The sequence below is a fragment of the Taudactylus pleione genome, unplaced genomic scaffold, assembly GCF_031769625.1.
Source record: "Taudactylus pleione unplaced genomic scaffold, aTauple2 ptg000124l, whole genome shotgun sequence".
NCBI classification, from domain to species: Eukaryota; Metazoa; Chordata; class Amphibia; order Anura; family Myobatrachidae; genus Taudactylus; species Taudactylus pleione.
Genome location: NW_028284526.1, coordinates 1808683 through 1828076, shown reverse-complemented (window position 1 = coordinate 1828076; position 19394 = coordinate 1808683). Strand labels below are relative to the sequence as shown.

At 44.2% G+C, this 19394-nt stretch overlaps 1 protein-coding gene across 3 annotated transcripts in view; it reads left to right on the top strand.

The window, feature by feature from the left end:
• Positions 1-13207, top strand: part of SLCO2B1 (solute carrier organic anion transporter family member 2B1) — a 141827-nt gene extending 128620 nt beyond the window's left edge. For all 3 annotated transcript variants that reach the window (XM_088472473.1, XM_088472471.1, XM_088472472.1), the window contains exon 15: positions 10060-13207. In XM_088472473.1, coding sequence (XP_088328599.1) covers positions 10060-10243 — 184 coding nt within the window. In that variant the 3' untranslated portion in view covers positions 10244-13207. The remainder of the gene's footprint in view (positions 1-10059) is intronic.
• The last annotated feature ends 6187 nt before the right edge of the window (positions 13208-19394 follow it).

The following is a 19394-nucleotide window of genomic DNA, read 5'->3' as shown; positions in this document are numbered from 1 at the left end:
ATCTGTAAATACACTTCAAATAAACATATATAGAGTATGGCTAAATACCAGGTTTATTGTCCCCATTTTCTGTCTGTTTTTGTTTACTGCTCTGTCGCTGACTGCACATTGGAGGATCCAGTTGTTGACTGACATAATTAAAAAAGAAGAGTGGAGAACCACACCATCCTCACTCCTCAGACTAGCCAAGAACAAAAACAAGCTTAGACCTCTTTCATATCACTTTCTCCAGTTTTGTTATGTGTTAGTTCCATAACATAAACGTTTCCCTCTTTATAGAACATGACATCTAGTGGAGACATTTTCAGTACCAGCAGTCATGTACACCACTGGCCTGCCTCCAACACTCAGCAGTTCACTTATTGCTGGACTAACCAATTAGACTCCTTAACAGAACCCAGCTGGGCTCAGCCTCAGGCTAGAGATGACATAACACCTCTCTCAGGTGTTATCACTAACCTCCAGCACCAATGACTCGTGCAAGGAATCACCCATCAGCCAGCCACTATAAGGACCTGTTCAGTGCACTTCACCAGTGCCTGAGTATCAGATGTGTTCTACATAGGTGCTCCCACTACAGAACTATAGTCTCCAGTAAAGTTTTTTTTCGAAGTTGGATAAACTTTGTGTGTTTGGGTTTCCTTGACAGCATAACATCTATACACACATTTCCATCTGCAGTGTTTCCAGGCAGAGCCCTCATACAAGCTAAGTACTGTGTTGCTTTTCATGGTGGGAACCAACTACACAGGGCTGCAACCTGGGCCTTCACTGATTAAAGTTCATATCCCCTAGCAGGAATTCCTGGTGAAGTCCGGTGGGGGTATTAGACTTTGCACCAGGTTATTTGGTTGCACCAATTCAACCTGTTTGAAATTATTATATGTGTGTGTGTACACTTTCTGTCGCTTTTGAGCTCAGGGTTATTGCAATATACTCTGTGTATCTTATTGTACACAATGTGCTGTCCCCACAGTGCCTCTCATTGCACGATACATGCTGTCCCCAGAGCCTGCACATACATGTATCTTGTTACATGATGTGTGCTTTCCAAACAGTGCCAACATCTCTGTATATGCTATTGCATGCTACACACCGCTCAATGAGTACCACCACCTCCATGTACCTTATTGCACACTATGTATTTTACAAATAGTGCCAATGATTCTATGTACTTTACCATATTGGATGCTACGAGCTGTACAAACAGTGCCAATACATTTATGTACCTTGTGGCACACAACAAAAATCCCACATTTCGTGTACTCAGCTCTACCTTTGCCATTTTTGCCTACTGTGTAAAACACCTCAGTGTATTTTGTGGCTACAGCCCCTCGGAGTATTGCACCTGAATTCCAAAATTCCAAAGCTTCACAAAAATTATTGTATTTTATTTATAAGGTGCCACAAGTGGTCCGCAGCACCGTACATACAAAAATCCATGGAAGACTCTTACTCACAAATGATGCTTGAACCACTGCATTTTCTTTGTTCTTTGGGCTTTAGAGGACTGGTGGACTATTTTGTGGTCTTTTTATTAGTTGCCATCTTCACTCCACACCTACTTCCTGTATCTGTTTCTGTATTATAGCCAATCGGATACATTTTCATGTGCATCAAGTGTGCTTTGTGTTCTGCCAAAGTTTGTTGATAAAGACAGCTGCATTTTCAGAGGAGCAGAGAAGTTTGCACCAACAAATAGTAAGGAACACCTATGAAATGTGTATTTCTTTCTATTGTCATAGGTTTTTGTTCCCTTGATGATGGCTCACATTCCTAGGTTTTCATTATCTTGCTGGTGGCTCACATTCATAGATGTTCCATCAATTGCTGATGACTTACTTCCATAGATATTCCTTGCCTTGCTGTTGGCTCACATTTAGAGGTGTTCCTTACCTTGCTGGTGGCTCACATTCATAGGTGTTTCTTACCTTGCTGGTGGCTCACATTCATAGGTGTTCCTTACCTTGCTGGTGGCTCACATTCATAGGTGTTCCTTACCTTGCTGGTGGCTCACATTCATAGGTGTTCCTTACCTTGCTGGTGGCAAACATTCATAGGTGTTCCTTATTTGCTGGTGACACACATTTATAGGTTTTCCTTACCTTGCTGGTGGCTCACATTCATAGGTGTTCCTTATCTTGCTGGTGGCTCACATTCATAGATGCTCCTTATCTTGATGGTGGCTCACATTCATAGATGTTCCTTATCTTGCTGGTGGCTCACATTCATAGGTGATCCTTATCTTGCTGGTGGCTCACATTCATAGGTGTTCCTTATTTGCTGGTGACACACATTTATAGGTTTTCCTTACCTTGTTGGTGGCTCACATTCATAGGTGTTCCTTACCTTGCTGGTGGCTCACATTCATAGATGTCCCTTCCCTTGCTGGTGGCTTACATTCATAGGTGTTCCTTACCTTGCAGGTGGCTCACATTCATAGGTGTTCCTTACCTTGCTGGTGGCAAACATTCATAGGTGTTCCTTATCTTGCTGGTGGCTCACATTCATAGATGCTCCTTATCTTGCTGGTGGCTCACATTCATAGATGCTCCTTATCTTGATGGTGGCTCACATTCATAGATGTTCCTTATCTTGCTGGTGGCTCACATTCATAGGTGATCCTTATCTTGCTGGTGGCTCACATTTATAGGTGTTCCTTTTCTTCCTGGTGGCTCACATTTATAGGTGTCCCTTACCTTGCTGGTGGCTCACATTCATAGGTGTTCCTTAACTTGCTGGTGGCTCACATTCATAGGTGATCCTTATCTTGCTGGTGGCTCACATTTATAGGTGTTCCTTTTCTTCCTGGTGGCTCACATTTATAGGTGTCCCTTACCTTGCTGGTGGCTCACATTCATAGGTGTTCCTTAACTTGCTGGTGGCTCACATTCATAGATGTCCCTTCCCTTGCTGGTGGCTCACATTCATAGGTGTTCCTTCCCTTGCTGGTGGCTCACATTCATAGGTGATCCTTATCTTGCTGGTGGCTCACATTTATAGGTGTTCCTAATCTTGCTGGTGGCTCACATTTATAGGTGTTCCTTACCTTGCTGGTGGCTCACATTCATAGATGTCCCTTCCCTTGCTGGTGGCTCACATTCATCGGTGTTCCTTCCCTTGCTGGTGGCTCACATTCATAGTAGGGGTGTGAACCGGCCACTTTTCGTGTTTTGTGTTTTGGTTTTGGATCTGGATCTTTCTTCATGTTTTGGATCTGGATTGGTTTTGCCAAAACCACCCTTCCGTGTTTTGGGTTCTGGGTTTTGTGTTTTGGATCTGTATTTTTTTTTAAAAAAGCATAAAAACAGCTAAAATCACAGAATGTGTTGGTTTTTCTGCTCCTATGGTATTATTAACCTCAATAACCTTAATTTCCACTAATTTCCAGTCTATTCTGAACACCTCACACCTCACAATAGTGTTTTTATGTCCAAAAGGTTGCACCGAGGTAGCTGGATGACTATGCTAAGCGACTCGAGTGGGCGGCACAAACAGGTGACCCATCTAGGAGTGATACTGCAGTGGCAGACAGGATGGCAGTTTGAAAAACTAGGCCCCAAACTGTACATAATGCAAATAAAAAAAAGAGGTGCAAGATGGAATTGTCCTTGGGCCCTCCCACCCACCCTTATGTTGTATAAACAGGACATGCACACTTTAACAAAGCAATCATTTCAGCGCCAGGGTCTGCCACACAACTGTGGCTGAAATGATTGGTTCGTTTGGGCCCCCACAAAACAAGCTGGCAATTAATCTGTCCCTGCACAAACTGGCTCTACGGAGGCAAGATGTCGTCCTCATCCTCCTCATCCACCGATTCCTCACCCTCTTCAGTGTTGTGTACATCCTCATCCTCACATAGTATTAACTCATCCCCACTGGAATCCACCATCACAGGTCCCTCTGTACGTTCTGGAGGCTGGTCTCCCTGGAAGAGTTGATAATTAATTTTTATGAACATCTTCTTCTCCACATTTTGTGGAAGCAACCTCCTGTGCCTTTCGCTGACAAGGTTCCTGGATGCACTAAACACTCTTTCGGAGTACACACTGGAGGGAGGGCAACTCAGGTAAAATAGAGCCAGTTTGTACAGGGGCCTCCAAATTGCCTCTTTTTCCTGCCAGTACAGGTATGGACTGTCTGACATGCCTACTTGGATGCTGTCACTGATGTAATCCTCCACCATTCTGTCAATGGTGACAGTATCATATGTAGTGACAGTAGACATGTCAGAAATTGTTGCCAGATCCTTCAGTCCGGACCAGATGTCCAAACTTGGTCCTGCCTGCCCTGCATCACCGCCAGCGGGTTGCTTAGGATAGCTAAGTTTTTTACTGGCAGCCCCAGTTGCGGGAGAAAATGAAGAAGGAGCTGTTGACGTGTCACATTCCGCTTCAGCTGACAGTGTTTTCACCAGCAGGTCTTTGCACCTCTGCAGGCTTGTGTCGGCCAGAAAGAGAGACACCACATAGTCTTTAAACCTAGGATCGAGCACGGTGGCCAAAATGTAGTGGTCTGATTTCAACAGATTGACCACCCTGGAATCCTGGCAAAGCGAATGAAGGGCTTCATCCACAAGTCCCACATGCCGAGCGGAATCGCTCCGTCTTAGCTCCTCCTTCACTTTCTCCAGCTGCTTCTGCAAAAGATTGATGAGGGGAATGACCTGACTCAAGCTGGCAGTGTCTGAACTGACTTCACGTGTGGCAAGTTCGAAGGGCTGGAGAACCTTGCACAACACGGAAATCATTCTCCACTGTGCTTGAGTCAGGTGCATACCCCCTCCTTTGCCTATGTCATAGGTGGATGTATAGGCTTGAATGGCCTTTTGCTGCTCCTCCATCCTCTGAAGCATATAGAGGGTTGAGTTCCACCGCGTCACAACCTCTTGCTTCAGGTGATGGCGGGGCAGGTTCAAGAGTGTTTGCTGGCACTCCAGTCTTCGGCACGCAGTCGCTGAATGGCGAAAGTGGGCAGAAATTTTTCGGGCCACCCAAAGCGTCTCCTGCACGCCCCTGTCGCTTTTCTGAAAATTCTGCACCACCAAGTTTATTGTGTGAGCAAAACATGGGACGTGCTGGAATTTGCCCAGATGTAGTGCCCGCACAATATTGGTGGCATTGTTGATTTCCCTCAGTTTCTCTAAGAGGTTGTCGGCGGTGTGCCTCTTACTGAAACTGGTGATACACAGCGTAGCCTGCCTTGGAACGAGCTGGCGTTTCTGAGATGCTGCTACTGGTGACGCTGCAGCTGTTGCTGCGTAAGGTGATACATCTACCCAGTGGGCTGTCACAGTCATATAGTCCTTAGTCTGCCCTGTTCCACTTGTCCACATGTCCGTGGTTAAGTGGACATTGGGTACAACGGCATTTTTCAAGACACTGAGGACACTTTTTCTGACGTTTCTGTACAGTCTCGGTATCGCCTGCCTAGTGAAGTGGAATCTAGATGGGATTTGGAACCGGGAACACACTACCTCCATCAATTGTCTAAATCCCACTGCACTAATGGCGGATACCGGACGCACGTCTAACACCAACATAGCAGTCAAGGCCTCAGTTATACGTTTTGCTTCAGGATGACTGCTGTCGTACTTCATCCTCCTCGCTAAGGACTGTTGGAGGGTCAATTGTTTAGTAAAAGTAGTGGTGTTCCTACTTCCTCTCTGGGATGATGAACGACTCCCAGCAGCAACAACAGCAGCAGCGGCAGCAGTAGGGGTAGCAATGCAGGATCCTCTGGATGAATCCCAGATAGGAGAGTCAGTCATGCCAGTGACATGGCCTGCAGGACTACTTCCGATCCTGACTAAAGAGGAAATTGACGAGGAGGGAGTTGACGGTGTGGTGTGCAGGCGCTTGGATACAACAGGACAATGGGATTTAGGTGTCCCTGGACTGCTTACGGTCTTAGCCAAAGTTTCTGAACTTGACAGTAACTTTTTATGAAAGCGCTGCAGGTACCGTATAAGGGAGGATGTTCCTAGGTGGTTAACGTCCCTACCCCTACTTATTTCACCTTTACATATGGTACATATGGCAAGACAGTTGTTGTCTGGATTTGGATAGAAATATTGCCAGACCAAAGAGGTGGAATGTTTGGTCTTCTGCCCAGGCATGACCGTGATGGGCTTTTTCATCCCACGGACAACAACTGTCTCCCCCGGAGCCTGATTTAAACAAACCACATCACCATCAGAATCCTCTTCGCCAACCATCCTCAGCGCCAGCTACACCAGTATCCTCATCCTGTTGTACTTTAACAGTGACATCTTCAATTTGCATATCAGCAAGTGGACTGTGGGTGCTCCTTTCAGCACTTGCAGGGGGCGTGCAAATGGTGGAAAAAGCCAACTCTTCCCGTCCAGTGCTGGGAAGGTCAGGCATCGCAACCACCACCACACTTGGACTCTCCTTGGGGATTTGTGATATCTTCTTAGAACGCACAGTTCTTCGTTTTGCTTTTGCCAGCTTAACTCGTTTGATTTTTTTAGTGGGAGGAGGGCTTCCATCGTCATGTGAAGCTGAACCACTAGTCATGAACATAGGGAAAGACCTTAGCCATTCCTTGCCACTCCGTGTCGTAAATGGCATATTGGCAACTTTACGTTTCTCTGCAGATGATTTAAATGTTTTTTTCAAGGTCATTTTCCTGAACTTTGTCATTTGGGATTGTATGTGCCCTCTACAATGACATTGGGCATCGGCCTTGGCAGACGACGTTGATGGCATGTTATCGTCTATGTTATGACTAGTGGCAGCAGCTTCAGCACTAGGAGGAAGTGGTTCTTGATCTTTCCATATTTTATTTTTATCGGAGAAAGTTTGGTCCTCCATTTATGTTGTATTGATATATACGTGCGGCTAAGGCGCACACAAACACAGAAAATTATTTTTTATTTTTGTTGGAGACTAGTGCACTTTGTGGGTTACACCACCCTTTAAGAAATGAGCCAGCCTGCCCTTTACTTATGGGACACAGGCGCACGCTTGGCGCTGCTCCTTTGTTGATGCACGTGCAGCCACAGTGCACACAATTCACAAACACAGAAAATATTTTTTTATTTTGTTTGGAGTGTACTTTGGGGGTTACAGCACCCTTTAATGGACAAGCTAGCCAGCCCTTTACTTATGACACAGGCGCACGCTTGGCACTACTTTGTTGATGCACGTGCGGCTACTGCGCACACAATTCACAAACACAAAAAAATATATTTTTTTATTTTGTTTGGAGTGCCCTTTGGGGGTTACAGCACCCTTTAACAGTCAAGCCAGCCGGCCCTTTACTTATGACACAGGCGCACGCTTGGCACTACTTTGTTGATGCACGTGCGGCTACTGCGCACACAATTCACAAACACAGAAAATATTTTTTTATTTTGTTTGGAGTGTACTTTGGGGGTTAGAGCACCCTTTAACGGACAAGCCAGCTGGCCCTTTACTTATGACACAGGCGCACGCTTGGCACTACTTTGTTGATGCACGTGCGGCTACTGCGCACACAATTCACAAACACAGAAAATATTTTTTTATTTTGTTAGGAGTGTACTTTGGGGGTTACAGCACCCTTTAGCGATCAATCCAGCCGGCCCTTTATTTATGGGACACAGGCGCACGCTTGGCACTACTTTGTTGATGCACGTGCGGCTACTGCGCACACAATTCACAAACACAGAAAATATTTTTTTATTTTGTTTGGAGTGTACTTTGGGGGTTACAGCACCCTTTAACGGACAAGCCAGCCGGCCTTTTACTTATGGGACACAGGCGCACGCTTGGCGCTGCTCCTTTGTTGATGCACGTGCAGCCACAGTGCACACAATTCACAAACACAGAAAATATTTTTTTATTTTGTTTGGAGTGTACTTTGGGGGTTACAGCACCCTTTAATGGACAAGCTAGCCGGCCCTTTACTTATGACACAGGCGCACGCTTGGCACTACTTTGTTGATGCACGTGCGGCTACTGCGCACACAATTCACAAACACAAAAAAATATATTTCTTTATTTTGTTTGGAGTGCCCTATGGGGGTTACAGCACCCTTTAACGGTCAAGCCAGCTGGCCCCTTACTTATGACACAGGCGCACGCTTGGCGCTACTTTGTTGATGCACGTGCGGCTACTGCGCACACAATTCACAAACACAGAAAATATTTTTTTATTTTGTTTGGAGTGTACTTTGGGGGTTACAGCACCCTTTAAGGACAAGCCAGCTGGCCCTTTACTTATGACACAGGCGCACGCTTGGCACTACTTTGTTGATGCACGTGCGGCTACTGCGCACACAATTCACAAACACAGAAAATATTTTTTTATTTTGTTTGGAGTGTACTTTGGGGGTTACAGCACCCTTTAACGGACAAGCCAGCCGGCCTTTTACTTATGGGACACAGGCGCACGCTTGGCGCTGCTCCTTTGTTGATGCACGTGCAGCCACAGTGCACACAATTCACAAACACAGAAAAAATATTATTTTTTTTTTAGCACTTGGGGGGAGCACCCCTGACGGACAGAGCACCACCTGGACAACACTACAGCACCCCTTTAGGACTGGGACACTGCACAGGACTTTGGAGTGGACACAGCCCCTATGGACAACTGACTGCACAACACAGTCCAGCCAGTCCCTATGGACTTTGAAGTAGTGGACACAGCCCCTATGGACAACAGCAGCACAGTGCAGCACAACACAACACTACACTGCACTACACTACACTACAACACTACACTACACAGCCCAGCCAGCCCTAACTCCCAACCTCCCTCTTCACTGTCCACAGCCGAGTGAGAAAATGGCACCGACGCGGGTACCTTATATAGGATCCAAAACCCGCGAGACCCGGAAGGCGGGATGATGACGTTTTCCCTCAATTTCAGATCCGAGTCAGGCGGGAAAAGTCGAGCCTGACTCGGATCGGCCTCGGATCGGGGGGGCTCGGGGGTGTTCGGATTTCAGAAATCCGAACCCGCTCACCCCTAATTCATAGATGTCCCTTCCCTTGCTGGTGGCTCAAAATTTATAGGTGTTCCTCATCTTGCTGGTGGCTCACATTTATAGGTGTTCCTTATCTTGCTGGTGGCTCACAGTTATAGGTGTTCCTAATCTTGCTGGTGGCTCACATTCATAGGTGTTCCTTATCTTGCTGGTGGCTCACATTCATAGGTGTTCCTTGCCTTGCTGGTGGCTCACATTAATAGGTGTTCCTTATCTTGCTGGTGGCTCACATTTGTAGGTGTTCCTTATCTTGCTGGTGGCTCACATTTATAGGTGTTCCTTACCTTGCTGGTGGCTCACATTCATAGATGTCCCTTTCTTTGCTGGTGGCTCACATTCATAGGTGTTCCTTCCCTTGCTGGTGGCTCACATTTAAAGGTGTTCTTTACCTTGCGGGTGGCTCACATTCATAGATGTCCCTTTCTTTGCTGGTGGCTCACATTTATTGGTGTTCCTAATCTTGCTGGTTGCTCACATTCATAGGTGTTCCTTATCTTGCTGGTGGCTCACATTTATAGGTGTTCCCTATCTTGCTGGTGGCTCACATTTATAGGTGTTCCTTATCTTGCTGGTGGCTCACATTTATAGGTCTTCCTTATCTTGCTGGTGGCTTACATACATTATTGTTCAAATTGCACATTTTTGGGGAAGTGCATTTCCTAGTAAACTGTAGTTTGCCAAATGTAGATAAACACTTTTAATGAAATTTGTCTAAACTGAGCAGTATTTTAGGACATACTGTACTTGTAATATTTAACAAACAAGGTCATACTAAATTGGGTGGATTTGAAGTGACACTAATATTTTTGCACAGCGCATGTTTCGATCTTTATCCACCTTACTACAAACAAAGCTGAATTTCTAGTTTGGAGAGCAGGTGTGCTGCAGGGCCATTCTGGTGCACTGAGTACTCTGCTCGGTATATTATATCCACTGTCTGTTTCATCTATGTACCCTACAGTGCTGCTAAATACGTTAGTGTTTTACCCTGCAGTCAATGGAATAACAAAGTGATATTTTTCTCTATGCTGACTCAATGATCTCTGACTTATTCTCTGCAGGTACATCGGACTGCAAATTCTCTTTGAAATTGGAGCTTTGATACTTTTCATTGCGGTTTTCTTCGTATTACGTCACAAAGACAAGGTCCAGGCAGAGGCTGAGAATAATCCAGAGACTCTTACGTTAAACGAAAAAGAGCAAAATTTGAAAATCTTACCAAGCCGGACTAAAGAAGTCTTCTAGATGACTCTGGACAATGTTTTGTGTTGCTTTCGCCTCATGCATTGAGTCACACAAATAACACCCAAGTGCTGTCAGACACTGCCCTCTGTACACTAACCCGTCTTCTGCATAACTACAGCAAGCTCATTGCACGATACCATGGAGCGATAACCAGGGGGAACTTATAATAGCTACATGCACTGGTTGGCAAACTCTCTGCCTATTTCACCAATCTTACAAGTCTTAGTTTATGGAGTTGCTAATTAGACAGTTGCACAATAACGTTTTGCATTGAAGACTGTTCAGAAATATTCTAAACTTTGATAAGACTGTTTTTTGTAGGACCAAATTTGATCATAAAGCAGTTTATGCTGAGACACAAACTGCTATGTACAGTCATTGAGGAATAGTGTGAAAACATAGACTTTGATGTCGAAATGAATCCGCACATCCATCTACCCTGCCCTGTGTCTGTGTGTTTCAGCGTCTGATTACTTTTTGTTTGTTTTGAGTGTATTGTATTTTTTTGCGCCATTTTTGTGCCTTTTCTTAATATTTTTTTATCAAAGCCTTATGCATGTTTTACCTGTCTGTAAAACAGCTCTTCCTTATGTTATACACTGTATCACTCTTCCTCCGTCTGATCTAATACCCTAATATTATTTAGAAATACTGGGACTTCCTGATGTCTCTTGAAATCTGTAGTTTACATTTAAAAAATTCTGCACCGATGCAAACCTGTTCCTATATATATATATATATATATATATATGAATATAGTACTGCATTGCATTGCACATATACAGTAATATACAAAATTTTATTCCACATATATATATGTATACACTGTATTTTTACAGAAAAATAGTCCTGTATATATGTATGTTTATATATATATATATATATATATATATATATATATATATATGCCCTGGTAGGTTCCCAGCCTGTTCTCCATCCAATATCTTACGTCTCTATGAATCCATGAAAACACGCCATGGAGCGCACAGATACTGTATATAAAAATGATTTGCTTTGACTCAAAGCTGTAAAAATATTTCTCATTTTATACCTGATCTTAAACCTTCTCATTTGTATCCCTGTCATATATTTCTTATGTATCCTGTAACTTGCCTGTCTGTAGTCTTCCCAGCTGCTCAGCGTGTCACAGAACATGTACTGTGTATGGCACTTTATAAACACATGATAATAATATTGTTTTATAAATCAGGGAGACGCCGCTTTCCATAAGTCTAGATCAGGACCCCCGTGGGGTGGTGTGCCCCCATGACATAACTGGCCCATCGCTTTATCAGCTTCCCAGATATGCTCTATTGGGTGAAGGTCTATATTGATCCTAACCAAAGGAACATGGGACACACAAGACACATGTTGAAGAGAAGAACTAGTACATTTCTGCTTGTGTCATGAATGGAAAAGGTACTTTCTGGAATAAATATGCAGGGTGTAGGATAACCGTTATTATGTACATATGTTAGAACTAGTTGCCGCCTTGCCGATGCTGCATATATGGACCTCCTACTAACATTGAGACCTACTAATTCAGGTGAGGCTCTATCGGGGAGCTTTTCTCTAGAGAAGCACATATAGTAATGTATTACTCACTGGTGTCCCAGTATGTGATCTATTTGGTGATACATCCTTGTATAAATAAATGAAGGAAGCCTTCCATCCTCAGTGGCCACAGGACACTGCCTGGTGGGTTGCGTGAAGGGTGTCCACTATTTTTTCTTTTCTTCAGGATCAGACCTCAGCCATTCTGGAATCATAAAAGAAAGGAATGGAGCATAGATACTGCAGTATACCGTCTGAGACTTACTGAACTGACATGAATGCACAATAAATGGATTCTGTGACGGATCTAGCTGTGTGGACGTTCCTTCCTGGTTCTATCAGTGACTTTTGCACAACATCTATTATGGAGCCACCCACTATCCCAACAAGCGGATACATATGATAATCATTCTTGTTGGGTTGAGAAGTCCATTTAGAGAATTAATACTAAAAATGTGGTCGCTTGACAGCATATAGATTATTCTATCTTTCCTCCAGCAAAATAACGGAGTTAATGGGATGCTAACTATTCACCAAGACTGCCCTGCAATGCTGGAAATCACATTAACATCTGACTGTCATGATCAACAAGGGATCTCAATGTCTTCCTGTCTCTCGGTATCCAGTTCATAGGTAGCTTAGCATGTCTGCAGCAATTAGCCTGATGGCCACTGGCCTGTGCGTGTCCAGCCCTTTTCCCCAAGTAGGCCATTATAGAGTCAGTAAGTGGTCGTGACAGCAGTGCGACTACACAAACACCATCCATCTTATTCAGAGACCAATAAAACATATCAGTCTTTGGGGTTGATGTACTGTATCAAGCTGTAAAAATCGTGGAGGAGAGGTCCAGTGGAGAAGTTGCCCATAGCAACTAATCAACCAAGTAGCATTTATTAAGCACAGTCTATAAAATAATAGGTAGGAGCTGATTGGTTGCTATGGGCAACTTCTCCACTGGACTACTTCAAGTTTCCACGCTCTCACTGCTGGATACATAAACCCCTTAGCTTTTTATTTCAGAATTTGGGAAAAATTGATTGTCCAGTCAAGTCCCAAAATAAGAACGGCATAAAGGGTGTGAGTTATATAACTGTCGGCCATGTAGGGAACATACTGTAATCATGTATGGTTTGGAATGAAGCTTATTACAAAAAAAGTATTTTTAATATACGAAAATAAGCATCAATATGGCTGTGATAGTTATTAACTGTATTCATACCGACACAGAGTTGTGATATTCTGTAATGAAGATAATATTCAGTATGCCGGTCATGTCAGCCTACACCCCCAGGTAGCCGGTCCTCCTCTCCTAAGTCTGTTCCGTCTGACTCACAGTGGGAGCATTTGGAGCGCGTGCCCAGGCTTCCACTGCACATGCATTGAGGAGATGGGAATTATTATATATACAGTCAGGTCCATAAATATTGGGACATTGACAGAATTTTCATATTTTGGCCTCTATTCACCACCACAATGGCTTTGAAATGAAACAAACAAGATGTGATTTAACTGCAGACTTTCAGATTTAATTTGAGGGTAATTACATCCAAATCAGGTGAACGGTGTAGGAATTACAACGGTTTCTATATGTGCCTCCCACTTTTTAAGGGGCCAAAAGTAATGGGACAAACTAAACAATCCTAAATCTAACTTTCACTTTTTAATACTTTGTTGCAAATCCTTTGCAGGCAAGTACAGCCTGAAGTCTGGAACGCATAGACATCACCAGATGCTGGGTTTCATCCCTGGTGATGCTCTGCCAGGCCTCTACTGCAAATGTCTTCAGTTCCTGCTTGTTCTTGGGGCATTTTCCCTTCAATTTTGTCTTCATCAAGTGAAATGCATGCTCAATCGGATTCAGGTCAGGGGATTGACTTGGCCATTGCATAACATTCCACTTTTTACCCTTAAAAAACTCTTTGGTTGCTTTTGCAGTATGCTTCGGGTCATTGTCCATCTGCACTGTGAAGCGCTGTCCAATGAGTTCTGAAGCATTTGACTGAATATGAGCATATAATATTGCCCGAAACACTTCAGAATTCATTCTGCTGCTTTTGTCAGCAGTCACATCATCAATAAATACAAGGGAACCAGTTCCATTGGCAGCCATACATGCCCACGCCATGACACTACCACCACCATGCTTCACTGATGAGGTGGTATGTTTTGGATCATGAGCAGTTCCTTTCCTTCTCTTCTCTTCCCATCACTCTGGTACAAGTTGATCTTTGTCTCATCTGTCAATAGGATGTTGTTCCAGAACTGTAATGGCTTTTATAGATGTTGTTTGACAAACTCTAATCTGGTCTTCCTGTTTTTGTGGCTCACCAATGGTTTGCATCTTGTGGTGAACCCTCTATATTCACTCTTGTGAAGTCTTCTCTTGATTGTTGACTTTGACACATATACATCTACCTCCTGGAGACTGTTCTTGATTTGGCCAACTGTTGTGAAGGGGTTTTTCTTCACCAGGGAAATAATTATTTTGTCATCCACCACAGTTGTTTTCCGTGGCCTTCCAGGTCTTTTGGTGTTGCTGAGCTCTCCGGTGCGTTCTTTCTTTTTAAGAATGTTCCAAACAGTTGATTTGGCCACACCTAATGTTTTTGCATCTCTCTGATGGGTTTGTTTTGATTTTTCAGCCTAATGATGGCTTGCTTCACTGATAGTGACAGCTCTTTGGATCTCATATTGAGAGTCGACAGCAACTGATTCCAAATGCAAATGTCACACCTAGAATTAACTCCAGACCTTTTACCTACTTAATTGATAATGAAATAACGAGGGAATAGCCCACACCTGTCCATGAAATAGCTTTTGAGTTGATAGTCCCATTACTTTTGGCCCCTTAAAAAGTGGGAGGCACATATTGAAACTGTTGTAATTCCTACAACATTCACCCGATTTGGATGTAATTACCCTCAAATTAAATCTGAAAGTCTGCAGGTAAAGCACATCTTGTTTGTTTCATTTCAAAACCATTGTGGTGGTGAATAGAGGCCAAAATCTGAAAATGCTGTCAATGTCCCAATATTTATGGACCTGACTGTATATATGTAGGCTCGTATCAGCCATGTGGTGGGTGGCAGTGACCATTGGATTAGACTATAATACTAGGATTTTATATTGTAAGAAAATAATAGTGCATTAATTAATAAAGGGTTAAATGTGTAAACCCCATTTCCTGACAGTTACCTATGGTCCAATACAAAAGGCAGAGCCGAGAGTCACCTGTGGGGAACAGAGCTACAATACACGTGCAAATAACCTTTAGGCCCAATTCGCATTGTAGAACAACGGCATAATACCGAGTTAATTTGCCATCTAATCAATATCAGCCAATGAATGTATTATTGAATCTCTAATTGATGATGCCTTTAACTGTTATATTTGCGATTTTGCGTGTTTAAATATGCATGTGAGTTACATAAGCTGAACTACAGTGAATAAACATAAAACTATATAAATTGGTAATGATAAAAAATCTAAAACACTGCAAATTTTGTTTCAATTGTCAGATCAAATGACTGTACCGGGATAGTTTCTCACTAAAAATCAAATAAATATTTTTTTAAATATTTTATTTAGTACAGTATGTGTTCCGCCATTAATATATTACTGTTGTGATTTATCAAATAATCAGTGAGTCAACTAGTAGCTCGCAAGGCTGATAGGGAAGTAGCATTTAATATTGTCTAAGTTTTTGTTATTTTATTAAAACTCACTTGCAAAACAAATTATTTCACAATACCAGGGATTAAACAAGGTCTGATGATGTCAATTATTTAATCAAGAGCTTATTCTGTGATTGGAATTCTCTTTGTCTCTCTGTCTAGTTCCTCATTAGCAGAGACACAACCACAGGAAATGGAGCATTGTTCTGTAAGGGGATGTTTATTTAACTTTCCTACTCTTGGACAATGTGGTTTTACTGCCACATTGGTAAGTAAATAGCAGTTCTGTCCTTATATAAACTCAGCGACCTGCCCCAATACATGTAATTACGTTTGTGTTAAAGATTGCACAAACCTGTATCTTCTACAGAAATTCTATACTATAAGGTTTATTTACGTTTATGTCAAAGGAAATCTATTAAAAAGAAGGATTTAATTGAACTGGAACATTTTTTATCAATTGTTCATTCCAGAGGTTCCTTCATCTTTCGTTTTATGTCATCAACTATGATCCCTTCACCCCTCCACCTCCCTTACCTGAATGTCCCTTTCCATCACTGGAACGTGGAGTCTCCTCTGTCGGCCTCTCTGTGGCACCTGACCTCTGATACAATCTATGCCTCTGGTCTAGTCTAATGCTGACGATCCATTCCGTTTATTTGCTCAGTTCCATGGGCCCCGACAGCGTAATCCCGGTAAGGAATTTAACATAGGCGTCGAAATGGGGGGGTTAGGTTTAGGGACCTCCGGGGGGACTTAGGGTTAGGCACCTCTCCGGGGAAGGTTAGGGTTAGGCTAGGGGAAGGGGGGGTTAGGGTTAGACACTAGGGGGGAGGTTAGGGTGAGGCACCCTCCTGGGAGGGTTAGGTTTAGGGAGTGGGGTTAGGTTTAGGCACCCATGGGGGGGAGGTTAGGGTTAGGCACTAGAGTGGGAAGTTAGGGTTAGGCACCCCTAAGGGAGGGTTAGAGGGGGGAGAGGGTGGAGGATTAGGCTACTTACCTCGAGGTGTTGGGATTTCAACCCACCAGCCTGCCGTTGTCTGTATTTGATCCAGTGGCTAAACAGCCGCCGACATTACATACCGATTCCCTCTAGACCTATCACAGAATCCTTCCTCTATACCTCCATGGAATCTTTGGTCTAAATACTGACTGAATCATTTATTATCCATTACACGATTGTCTTTGCCATTGTTCCTCCTACTGCTACTGTCATTTCTTTCACAACCATGATACAGTATCTCTAGTCTCCCATCTCTGTCTCCATCTTATTGATTTGCTATTGTCATATTCACCTGCAATGTAATTTAATTTCCCCATTGCTATATTACCATTGCTACTTTATCTTATCGCTGCATAACCAGTTGTGCCGTTACATCTGTTATCTTACTGTCCTCATTGCATTTAGGTCCATTATTGATTTGCTGTTGTCTCATTGACCAAGATCTACCATTGCACTTCTGTCATTATACCACCTTACCGCCATTCACTTTTCTTTGACAGATCTTTGTGTTTGCCTCCACCTCTTATCTGCTCCCCTGCCACCTTGTCCACTCACTTCCACTTCCCGCTAGTCGCCTCTATCTTCTTGTGCCCTTATCTCCCTTACTCACCTGTGACACTCTGCTTCATTCTCCTATTTTACACTCCTCCCCCTATTGCCTTATCCCTGGCATTCCGAATCTGTCAGTTACCTGGAACAGTGTGCTATAACAGCCAAGTGATCATGGAGGAAATTGCACATCCAAGCATGCAGACTTTTTTCTCTTCAGAATAGATTCATGTTCTCTTCCTATAGATGTCAGCAGCTCTCCTCCTATAGCACTGCTCTTTCTCTCTTCAGTTTAATTTCAAAAGCTTTATATCATCACAGTCCTCCAACTGTCATCATATTTTTGCTCGCTTTAACTTCCTCCTCTGCACCTCTCCTCCCATTTCTCCTACCTTGACCATCTTCACATCCAAAACTGATCCCATCCCCCTGCCACCTCTATTACCTTCCAGCCTCTACCCATCCTCCCCCTACAAACTCTCCCATCCTCCCCCTACAAACTCTCCCCATTCTCCTGCTACGACCTGCCCACCCTGTTTTCTTGCTCCAAAGACTTTATGTGGTCCTCCCATTCTACCTTCTTCCCTCTGTCTCACTGTCTTTTCATGTTTTGGCCACCTCTACAACCTTTCTTTTTCATCATGCCCTGTCCCCTACGTGTTCAAGCATGTCCTTGACTCTCTCAATCTTAAAAAACCCTTGATTATCTCTATAAACATTGCCTCATCTCACTCCTCTCCTTTGACTCCTACATCCTTGAGCAGAATGGTCTCACCACCTTTTTTTCCTCCCACTCCCTCCCTGACACACTTCAGTCTGGATTTTGTCCTCTCCATTCCACAGAAACTGTCAGCAATAACATTTATGCTGCAATATCTGGGGGTTGTTACTCTTTATTCTTCCCCCTGCTGCCTTTGACACTATGAAAAACTCTCTGCTCCTGCAAATTATGTATACATTATGACCAGGGCTGGTGCAAGGTTTCCTGGCACCTTAGGCATAGCTTCAGCCCCCAGTAGTGGTCCCCCCTATGTAGTGTCCCCAGTAGTGGTCCTTATACAGTGCCTCCAGTAGCGCCCCTTATATATTGCCCCCAGTAGTGGTCCCCCCTATGCAGGGATCCTTATACAGTGTCCCCAGTAGTGGTCCTTATACAGTGCCTCCAGTAGTGCCCTTTATACAGTGCCTCCAGTAGTGCCCTTTATACAGTGCCCCTAATACAGTGCCCCTTATATAGTGGTCCCAGTAGTGGTCCCCCTCATGCAGTGATCCTTATACAGTGCCCCCAGTAGTGGTCCCCCCTATGCAGTGCCCCTTATGCAGTGGCAACAGTAGTGCCCCTTGTACAGTGCTCCCAGTAATGCCCCCTATACAGTGCCCCCAGTAGTGCCACTTATACAATGCCCCCAGTAGTGCCCCATATACAGTGCCCCCAGTAGTGCCCCTTATACAGTGCCCCCAGTAGTGGTCCCCCCTATGCAGTGCCCCCAGTAGTGGTCCTTATACAGTGCCTCCAGTAGAGCCCCTTATACAGTGCCTCTAATACAGTGCCTCTAATACAGTGCCCCCAGTAGTGCCCCTTATACAGTGGTCCTTATACATTGCCCCAGTAGTGGTCCACCCTATGCAGTGCCCCTTATACAGTGCCCCTAGTAGTGGTCTCCCCATGCAGTGCCCCCAGTAGTGGTCCCCCTATGCAGTGCCCCTTATAGAGTGCCCTCAGTAGTGGTCTCCCCTATGCAGTGCCCCCAGTAGTGGTCTCCCCTATGCTGTGCCCCTTACACACAAACAACAACAAATAACACAACTTACCTGAATCCCCACCCCTGCGCCCGCCACCATCCGCTCCTCTGTCCTCCCGCTTGACGTCTCTCCCATCACCCACTGCAGGAGCCAGAAGACGGAGCTCATGAGTGAGCTCCAGCCCGGCTCTGGCAGTGGGTGCAGCAGCCAATGAGAGTCTGTCTGAGTCTCAATGGCTGCTAAAACAAACACACTGCCGACAGGTAGTACGAGTGTACTACCCAGCGCCGGTGTTTGTTACTGTGTAGTGCGGAGCTCTACACTGACTGGGACCCAGCGGCACCCTCCAGTGGCCGGCGTTCTAGGCAGCTGCCTATTGGTAGCGCTGGCCCTGATTATGACACTGTCCTGTCCTGGCTGGCTTCCTACTGCTACTGCTAATTCTCTGACTGCTCTTTCTCTGTCTCTTTTCATGGCCTAAGCTCTTCTACTACCTGGTGGCACCTCTCAAAGGTTGCTGAGAACAAATGGAATATCCCGCACAGGATCGAAAATTCAAATAATCAAAATAGCATTATCAAGCCAGTGATATATTCATGTAAAATTCGTTACAATTAGCCATTTACAA